This window comes from Zingiber officinale, chromosome 2B (genome assembly GCF_018446385.1).
Source record: "Zingiber officinale cultivar Zhangliang chromosome 2B, Zo_v1.1, whole genome shotgun sequence".
Classification (NCBI taxonomy): Eukaryota; Viridiplantae; Streptophyta; class Magnoliopsida; order Zingiberales; family Zingiberaceae; genus Zingiber; species Zingiber officinale.
This window is the reverse complement of record NC_055989.1, coordinates 26,820,892-26,831,021: the sequence shown is the minus strand read 5'-3', so window position 1 is coordinate 26,831,021 and position 10,130 is coordinate 26,820,892. Positions and strand designations below refer to the sequence as shown.

General features: G+C 48.9%; 1 protein-coding gene across 1 annotated transcript; it reads right to left on the bottom strand.

The window, feature by feature from the left end:
* Nucleotides 1–1,549: 1,549 nt before the first annotated feature.
* LOC122048207 (leucine-rich repeat extensin-like protein 5) lies at nucleotides 1,550–2,826 on the bottom strand. Its single transcript, XM_042609800.1, has 2 exons — nucleotides 1,903–2,826; nucleotides 1,550–1,834 (listed from the first exon to the last, which is right to left on the bottom strand). The coding sequence occupies exons 1-2, from the start codon at nucleotides 2,824–2,826 to the stop codon at nucleotides 1,550–1,552; spliced, it is 1,209 nt and encodes a 402-aa protein (XP_042465734.1).
* Nucleotides 2,827–10,130: the final 7,304 nt, after the last annotated feature.

Below are 10,130 nucleotides of genomic sequence, written 5' to 3'. Positions count from 1 at the left end.
ACATCAAAATTTGACACACCAACCGACGACTCTGCTAAGAACATCTATAGTCTCGTGTCCCTTTGATCAGTGGGGCATGGATATTGTGGGACCATTTCCAATGGCCCTAGGTCAGAAACGTTTCTTACTGGTATCGGTGGATTATTTCTCCAAATGGGTAGAAGCAGAAACCTTGGCCAGAATCACAAAGGATGTTGTCATCCAGTTTCTATGGAAGAATATTCTTTGCAGGTTCGGCCTACTGCACAAATTGGTATCAGATAATGGGAGGCAATTTCAAGGGGAAAAAAATCCAGGCCTGGTGTAAGGGGTTTGGTATAATGCAAGCCTTCACTTCAGTGGCCTACCCTCAAAGCAACGGTCAAATGGAGGTGGTTAATCAAGAAATAGTACGAGGTTTGAAGGTTAAGCTGGATCATGTGGGAGACAACTGGGTAGAAGAGCTACCAAGCATCCTATGGGCTTATTGCATAGCACCCCGAGAAAGTACAGGCCTGACACCTTTCCATCTAGTTTATGGGAACGAAGCGGTAGTGCCTATAGAGATTGGAGTGCCGTCAGTCAGGAGGGCACTATACGATGAAGGAAATGCGGAGCGGCGACTGGCTGAGCTGGATCTTATTAGCGAAATTCTTGAGAGGACAGCAGCTAGACTGGAGATCTACAGACAAAGAATGAGGCAAAATTATAACAGAAAAGTAATTCCTCGATTCTTTGGGGAATGAGATATGGTCTGGAAGCAAGTCAAGCCTGTGGGAGACGTGGCCAAGTTAGCACCACAGTGGGATGTGCCTTATAAAGTCATCAAGAAATTATCGTCCGGAGCTTATTATTTGCAGGATTACTAGGGCAAGAAGCTAGATCGGCCTTGGAGTGCTAACTACTTGTGACCTTACCAAGTTTAAAGAATTGTATAAAGAAGAAGAGGTCGTGTTGTAAAAAATCCGCCAGACCGGGGCCAAACACTGACCAGATAGCATATGTCAGAGCGGGAATTGTATATCCTAACATTTCTGTCAACAGATTAAGATATTTCAACAAGATAAACCTTAGAATGCAAATGGTTATGCAAGAAGTAAATTGTGTTGCATGACATCATTAAGTTACATTGTGCATAGGCAGTCAGTAATGATCATTTAAAAGGAGCAAAAATATCATCCAAAATCTCTTTAGGGATCCGGTCATGATCCAGGAACTCGGCAGGAGGAGCGGATTTCAAGTAATCTTGTTCGTAGAGTTATCGCAGAGCCCCAACCGCACCATAAATAACAGTTGTGGAGAAACGTTGTCCCGCTTGCACGCAGAACTCTGGGGAGCGCAGATACAAGTCGCAACTCTGCTTGCAACGGTCATTCTCCCCTTCCTTGTAAACGGTCAGGCCTATAGACACTCCTTCTGCAGTAGCACTGGCTTGAGCTAGTTCAGCCCGGATGGCCAGAAGTTCTGCCACTTGAGATGCCAATTGTGCCGCCTGGGACTCTAATCTTTTGTTCTTCTCTTGTGCTAGGGTTTCTTCGGAATGCAGCTTCTGAGTTAATTGGTCAATGGCTCATTGATGCACCAAAGCTTGTTGATCCAAGCGCTGCTGGTGTGCGATGTCAATCTGGCTCTTTTCTTCTTGAAGGCCTTTAAGCTTCTGGTTAGCATACGCTAGGGATACTTCTAGATGGGTATTCCTTTTGGTCAGGTCCTTTATTTCAGCTCTCAGGGCATAATTAGCCTGTGCGGGGTCATTTAACTGAAGCTCCAATCCCGTTACCCTATCCTGCAGTACTTTATTCTGGTAATGAGTGGCATGGAAGGATTGATTTATTATCAAGGACTCTGCACAAGCCTGGGACATAAAGGAAACATTTAATAAGAGCAAGGAGAATAATAAGTGCTGGAATCATTGAAGCTTACCATGATATACAGCTCCGACAATTTATCCATTTGGGCAGTCGATGACAAGTGTTCCATATGACTCATACTTTCTTCCCATAGAGTGGCCAAATGACCTTTCATTATCAAGGTGCTGGTGGGAACGTCTTGTCGTGACCTTAACATAGCCTCGGAAGGGGTAGTGATACAGTAATGATGATGAGTAGGTGGTGGAGGCTGTGAAGGCCCAGCGGCCGAGTCAGAGGGAGCTGAAGGAGGCACATGGGCGGGCTCTGGATGTGAGGTAGTTGGTGCAGGGCGATGTGAAGGGCTAGCTTCAGTGCTCTGGTGATGTTGCGAGGATGAGGGTTGAGCTAGTGGAGGCTCGACCGGAACCTCGGGAGGATCAGGAGGAGCATATGCATGTGAAGGTTGATCTAGTGGAGGCTCGACCGGAACCTCGGGAGGATCAGGAGGAGCATATGCCTGGCTCGGGATAGGAGCAGTAGTTGCAACAGGAGGCGAAGGATGAGGAATAGGGGAAGGGCCCAAGTCTTGTCTAGGAGTGGTAGTTCTGCGGCACAATTTGTAAGCCAAGGGCTGATCATCCGAATCAGAATCCTCAGAGGGCAGCCGAACCCTGCGTTGGGAAGAAGAGGGTGTATCCCGACTCGAGTGGTCGTTTACAGAACGTGCCCGATAAGCCGCATGAGATGCCTCTCTGAAGGAAGGGCTGGCATAAGTTACGTTGGCTGATCTTCGACCATGGCCGCGACTCGGGCTGGGAGTCGGTCGGGAAGAATCGGCTGATTGGAGACGAACAGAGGTGGTAGGCGAGGTTCGGGGATGAACAGAGGCGGTAGGCCGGGATGTAGGCGAGGTCCTGGGACGAGCGGAGGAGGTAGGCCTAGAAGTAGACGAGGTTCTTGGAGGACGACTAGGTCGGGGGTTTGCAGAGGCAGTCATACCGACCTGGGTTGAAGTCAAGTAGGGGAGTGACCTCCTCTCCAGAATGACCCGACCTCGGCGCATTATTTCCACATCACTCAAAGGAAGGGGCTAAACTTCTGAGGCATGGGTTAAATCATCAGCTGTACGGGACAGAGTATGGGGTCAGTTACAGTAGATAAAATAAAATGCAGGAAGTCACAAAGGGACCAAAAGAGAAGCTTACCCAGGGAGTGAGGTGTTTCAGGAGTAAGGTAGCTCAGACGAAAATAGGACAACAATTCCTCAGATAATAAGCGCGTTAAGTTCAGCTGCCATCCTGCTAAGCGAGATGAAACCTCTATATAGGAGGTATCAAGATGGAACTCCCCTAATTGCGGGATCGGGGGAAGCAGTGGTTGCCATTGTAGGGGCCATTCCACTTCATGAGGAAATCAAATGAAGAAGAACTTGCTCTTCCAGTTCGTTTCAGAAGGTTGTAGGGGTGAGAAGAAAGAAGTCTGAAGGCGTGGCTGGAAACGGAAGGAGCCTTCTTCTTGCCGACGAAGGGTGAAGAAGCAATGAAACAAAGGGGCAGACCAAGATAGCTCGCATACTTTGCAGAGTACTACAAATCCGCAGAGGAGCTTTATAGAATTGGGCGTTAACTGGCCCATGGGAGTTTTGAAGTAGCGACACACATCCGAGAAAAAGGGGTGAAGAGGGAGACGAAGTCCGGCAATGAATTGTTCTTTGAAGAAGGTGCAATAGCCAGGGGGAGGGGCAGAAAGTTGGTGCACTCCAGTGGGGATAATCACGTGAGTGTTGGCAGCAATTCCGTAGTTATAGCGCAGATCATCTAGGTCTATTTCATCGAAGGTGGATGAGCCAGGAAAATACATTGCCACCAGAGAAGATAGATGAGAGGAAGATACCATGTGAAAAGAAGCAAATAGAGAAGAAATCAAGCAGGAATCTACCGATGCAAGAATAGAGATTCAGGCGTAGTAAGGGATTCAGGAGGGAGGAAGAAGAAGGTGTGAAAAGCCTGGAAGTAGGAGAGAGCGGAGAGTATTTATAGCCGATGGGCGCAAGGGCAATTTGGTCAGTTATCATCCACTGGTCCACAATAATTGGCGGGAGCAATGAAGGCCGATGGATCGTCATAGAAAATAGCGCCCAAGAGTATATTTGAAAAAGTATCAGTGCGAAGTACGAGGAGATAGACTTTGGGAAAGGGCACGACAGTTATAAGTGTCCTATGAACTCTTAACCCTCACTTTCCTGCACTGGTTTTATCTTATATTGGATTAAGATGGAGAGAGCAAGAAGACCAGGGTGGTTGACTGAGCCAGGCTAAGCCAGGCGGTCAACGGGAAAAGAAAAGTGAAACAGGTCAGGGTAAGGAAGGGAGCCCCGACCGGGACCAGTTAAAACTTGAACCAGAAGGTCAAAGTATACATCCATATCGCCACGGTTCATACTGGTTTGGAAACGTATAAGGTATTGATAAGAAACTAACGAGCTAAAGGAGGATCAAAAACAGGTAGTCATATCATAACATAAAGGTTAGGTAGTCCGAGACAGCAACCAATTTGAAATTACAAGCAAATAATATTGGCAGTTTCATTTTTACATCAAAGTTCAACATCAGTAGAAGGCGCTAGGAGGAGAAAGAAGTCGTCGTCGTCCTTGAAGGTGGGATACGACCCTGCAGGAAGCTCGCTCATCAGATGAGTAGTGTCCAAGAAGTTCTCCGAAGGTGCGGAGTGAAGCAGACCCTGCTCAAATAGTTGACGAGCCCCGCCAGCCGCTCTGCAACATAGCATAAGGTTCATCAAACCTCCCATCTTCCTCAAGAAGAAAGGAGATGTGACGTAGGATATCCTGTACGCTTTCAGACGATCTGCCTCACCTGCCTGGTAATCCGCCAGCTCAGCATAGGTCTTCTCAGCATCGGCTCGGGCCGAAATCAACTCTTTTTGACCCTGGGAAGCGGTCTCCTGGGCCTTCAGAAGATCGGCCTGTAGTGATTTGAGTGTGGCTTGGCTGGCCTCCCAACGACTTTGGATGGCTTTCTCCCGGTCGACACTGGAAGCTAGTTGACCCTGAACATCTTTTAAGTTTTCCTGAAGAGTCTCTTGAGTTTCTTGTAAACTCTTCAGGTCAGAGGATAAAGTGGTCAACTTAGCCTCTTTCTCATCCAATTCAGCCACGAACGAGCGACGTCGTTCCCCCTCAGAAGCCAATTTGGACTCACTGGTCTTTAGAGCCGCCTCCAAGGTCTTTATTTTGTCAAAAGCTGCGTGGGAGATGCTTCGGTCAGACTCGGCAGACTCCCCAATCAACCGAAGATACCTCGCCAAGTCGCCGGACATTGGGTTGAGTGAATCGCGGGGAGTAAGTGGTAGCTCCAATTCTTGAAGGCGAGCCTTCAACACCTCATGCTCCCTCTGCATATTGGCTGCATATTGGAACACACTCAAGCTGGCGGAGCAGGCCTACATAAAGCACAGAAGGAAATATTATAAGGAACTTCAAAGGAGGAGCCTTGATAAAAGAAAACTCACGGATATTATCTGGCGAGAGGCTTGATCCAGCCCTTCCATTGGAAGATTATTCCAAAATCTTTGATTGCCTGACTGCCAGGACGCGGCTAACTCACCCTGTAGCTGAATTAAACCAACAGCAGGAGGGGCATCTTCCGCAGCTTCTTCGCCGGCATTAGGCTCGGTGGAGGAGGGCAGTCGCTAGGAAGTGGTAAAGGCATACTTCTTGGGGGTTCTCTCCCTGCTTCGGGAGGTAGAAGCTGGAGCGGCTACAGGAAACAAGGTGGACAAAGTTACAGAGCTCCCGGGTTGGTCCATTACGGGAAGAAGGATCGGCCCGGGAGATAAGGCTCGACCGGGAAGAGAGGCCTGCTCGGGAGATAAAGCCCGAACGGGTGTAGGGGTTGATCCAAGAGCAATCTCCCAGTCGGGAGTAACAGCCTTAACCTCGGATGATTGGGAGGCTGCTGATGAACGTCGGCCGGAAGGAATAGGCGGGGGAGACGACTGGGCCGCGGGAATAACCCTCTTCCTTTTGCGTTGAAGATGTAGTCATTTAACGGGAGGGGGAGAAGCGGCCCGTTCTTCCTCGGGCTGTTCTAATGTGGTAAGGTCTTCCAGAGGGTCAACATCCAGGGGAAGAGTAGGGGGGGCTTCCACCCAGGCTGGCGCAGGAGGGGCAGACTGTGAGGAAGCTGCCAAGCCCTGTTTAAGCTCAACGCTCAGGGCTTTAAAAACGGCGAGAGACTGTTGATTTATATTTGAGGAGTAGGCTCGGAGCATAGCAGCCTCTGCAAAGTGCCAGAGAAACACCTCAGTTAGAGAAGAATGGCAAGAAGGAAAGCAGGGTCTTACCTAACGGAGCCCCTATCTCTGCACGAACTGGGCTAAGCCCGAAAGAGTGCAAAAAGCCTTCCAACAATAGTACGGACAAGCGAACACTCACGCCTCAGAGTTTTTCTGAAGCAGCATCGTAGGAGGGTTGATGTTGGTGCACAGGGAGATTAGTAGGAATGTCAGAGCGCCATTGGGTTGGCTCGACCAAGGGTTCAGGTAACCTAATAAAGAAAAAGTAAGACTTCCAACCTCTGTTGGAAGAGGGCATGTCAGAGAAGAATTTATAACCAGGTCTAGCTTGCACCATGAACACCCCTGGTTCAGATCGTTTGAAGGAATAAAAATGATGAAATAATTGGATGGTCAAGGGGATTTGGTATACGTGGCACAGAATGACGGTGCCACATATAACCCTGAAGAAGTTCGGAGCAAATTGAGAAGGGCAGATACCAAAATGTTGGCTCAGGGAGGAGATGAATGGATGTATGGGAAAACGAAGAACTCCTAGAAGCTGGTCCTTAAAAACAATCATGAGGCCTTCAGGAAAAGATGAGGGATGTTCGCTAGGTGTGGGGACTCGAAGTTCATAATCTTCGTTAAGTCCCAGGTTTGATCGGATCATGGACAGGTCATAGTCGTCTATGTCAGAAATGTAATGAGAGTACCAGAAGGATGCCTTACCGTCCGCCATTATCAAAATGAGGAAGGTTGAAGAAGAAATTAGACGAAAGGAGGAAGAGCACCAGGCGTGGGGGGGGGGGGTCGAAAAGGGGATGGGCTAAGGCACTGAGGACAGCAAAACAAGCAGGCGGCGAAGGTAGTCGAAGCGCTAAGACGACGACGACGGACTGCCTTTAGGGCTTATAAAGCGGGCTTTCCTGGGGAATATCAAAAGATGAGTCGAGTATATTTTTGGTTAAAGCGCCGAAGGCCATCCGATTATAGAACGACATACTCTTATGGGAAGTCGTGTACAAAAAGGAGTAAAGGAGTTAAGTCGACGGCGTCATACGGGGTAAGGAATAAAGACGTGGGACATGTGTCACCCCCTAGGAAGCGTATTAATGATAGACGTGATAAGGAAATCATGAGAGGAAGAGGGTGTATAGAAGCGTCTTCCATGCGACCTTCTCGGGAAGCGGTGAAGAAAATTGGCGGGAAATAAATTCGAATGTTGCAAGGCTACACGACGTCATTTGCCCAAGGACTGAGTAAGACTTTAATATCTTTTATCTTCATAGCACATCTGATATTATATATTCCTTGACTGTAGACGGGGTCAGAGTGGTCCCTTCAAGCAATCCCTGGTCAGGAACTCACCCCCAGGTCGGCAACATCTGTCCTCGAACGGGCTTTCCTAAGAAGTCCAGGTCGGGTCCCAGACTCTCGCCTCAGTGCGAGTTATAAGTGAGCACGACTCTCACGCCCAACGACCGTCCAGGTCGCGTTCTAGACTCTCGCCCCAGTGCGAGTTATAAGTGAGCATGGCTCTCACGCCCAACGACCGTCCAGGTCGCGTTCCAGACTCTCGCCCCAGTGCGAGTTATAAGTGAGCATGACTCTCACGCCCAACGACCGTTCAGGTCGGGTTCCAGACTCTCGCCCCAATGCGAGTTATAAGTGAGCATGACTCTCACGCCCAACGACCATCTAGGTCGGGTTCCATACTCTCGCCCCAGTGCGAGTTATAAGTGAGCATGGCTCTCACGCCAACGACCTTCCTGATCGGTTGCCCCAGACTCTCGCCCCAGTGTGAGTTATAAGGGAGCATGGCTCTCACGCCCAACGACCTTCCCGGTCGGTTGTCCCAGACTCTCGCCCTAGTGCGAGTTATAAGTGAGCATGACTCTCACGCCCAACGACCTTCCCGGTCGGTTGTCCCAGACTCTCGCCCCAGTGCGAGTTATAAGTGAGCATGACTCTCACGCCCAACGACCTTCCCGGTCGGTTGTCCCAGACTCTCGCCCCAGTGCGAGTTATAAGTGAGCATGACTCTCACGCCCAACGACCTTCCCGGTCGGCTGTCCCAGACTCTCGCCCTAGTGCGAGTTATAAGTGAGCATGACTCTCACGCCCAATGACCTTCCCGGTCGGTTGTCCCAGACTCTCGCCCCAGTGCGAGTTATAAGTGAGCATGACTCTCACGCCCAACGACCTTCTCGGTCGGTTGTCCCAGACTCTCGCTTTAGGGCAAGTTATAAGTGAGCATGGCTCTCACGCCCAACGACCTTCCCGGTCGGTTGTCCCAGACTCTCGCCCCAGTGCGAGTTATAAGTGAGCATGGCTCTCACGCCCAACGACCTTCCTGGTCGGTTACCCCAGACTCTCGCCCCAGTGCTAGTTATAAGTGAGCATGACTCTCACGCCTAACGACCTTCCCGGTCGGTTGCCCCAGACTCTCGCCCTAGTGCGAGTTATAAGTGAGCATGACTCTCACGCCCAACGACCTTCCCGGTCGGTTGTCCTAGACTCTCGCCCCAGTGCGAGTTATAAGTGAGCTAAGCTCTCACGCCCAAGGACTTCTTTTTTTGGTCAGCACTCCTTATATTCGCCAAAGCAAAATAAAACAAGCCAAGTTCTCATGCCTAACCGGTCAGTAAGCCGTATTTCCATTGTTTCTGCTAAATATGAAAATTCACAGGCATATTCTCAAGCATTTTAGATCCTCAAGCCTTGGGATCTTCTGGTGAGGGGATCTTCTGGTGAGAGGTAAGAGGAAGGTGTGGTAAGCATGTTATCCTTATTATTTTTGCTAGAAATGTTAGAGGAACGCAGGTGTTCTATAACACAATGATACCAGAGTAAGAGGGCATGGGGCTACACCATAAACGGAATCCCAGAAACATGTTTTATTTCGTTAACAAAGTGAACATATTTTAAGGGTTTACATGGCTACCAGCTTCAGAGGCTTGATCTTTCCTGGCCAGATGAGCTTGAGCTCTAGTTAGATCTTCCTTAATGATATCGATGGCGTGCTTCAATTGGCCGATAGTCTCATCTTTGATCCGTCCTTCCTCTTTCAGGAGGGTCACTTCATCCTCATGTTTCATCTTTAAATAGATAATATAGTGAACCTGGCTCTGGAAGTCCGATTGAGCTTTAAGCTTAAGAGCAATCTCGACCCGGGTTCTGGATTTGGTGGCTAAACAGAGGTTTTCCATTTCATGAGTAAGGGACACTTGAAGATCTCTGCTCGCAGTCATCTCCAACAAGGCTTCCTATTTCTGGGCCAATAACTCCATCAGATGGGCAATCTGTTGAAGCAAAGAAGCAAGTTCGCTGGATTCCGTGGTAGGTTCCATGAATGTTTGATATTCTATTAACAAGAGGATAGCTTGAAGAAAAGATGATAAAGGTATACTCGGCCCTTTTATAAGGAAGGAGAAGGTGAAGGGATTTCCTCGGAACTTGAGTTGACGCTTGGAAAACAGTGTAGCATTTATAGGAAAAGAGTATGCTCGGAAATTGAAGAATCAACATATACACAGAATAATTCCGTTTATCTCCTAGGACGACGAGAAATTCTAAAGGAGATAGAAGGAAAGCAGGCCAGCAGAAGATGCAAGAACCAGGTCAAGTAACAAAGGGACTTGGGTCTAGTTAGTCGGATTAGAGCCTCCTTCGACTAGACTTGAGGGGGAGGCTTGTGATACGGTGCATGATCGTGGGGTCAATAAGATGATGTGGTTAGGAGTCAAGACCACAGGATGGTCAGAAGTCAACCTTACGTGGAGGTCAGAAGTCAAGCTTACATGGCAGTCAGAAGTCCAGCCCCCGTGGAAGTCAGAAGTCAAGCTTACATGGCGATCAGAAGTCCAGCCCCCGTGGAGGTCAGAAGTCAAGCTTACGTGGCTATGGTCAAAATTTACGTTGACGGGGTAGTTAAAGGTCAAGAGTACAGGTTGTTTATCTCAAAGGCAAGGCCCACAGGCCAAGTCCAGTTAAGGACTTGGCCCA

What these genes read in the sequence shown, in the direction of transcription:
- LOC122048207 (XM_042609800.1), bottom strand. Translation starts at nt 2,826, where the DNA reads ATGACTGCCTCTGCAAACCCCCGACCTAGTCGTCCTCCAAGAACCTCG. An exon ending in TGTCGGAGCTGTATATCATG is followed by an intron (nt 1,835 to 1,902) that starts GTAAGCTTCAAT and finishes TTTATGTCCCAG; the next exon opens with GCTTGTGCAGAGTCCTTGAT.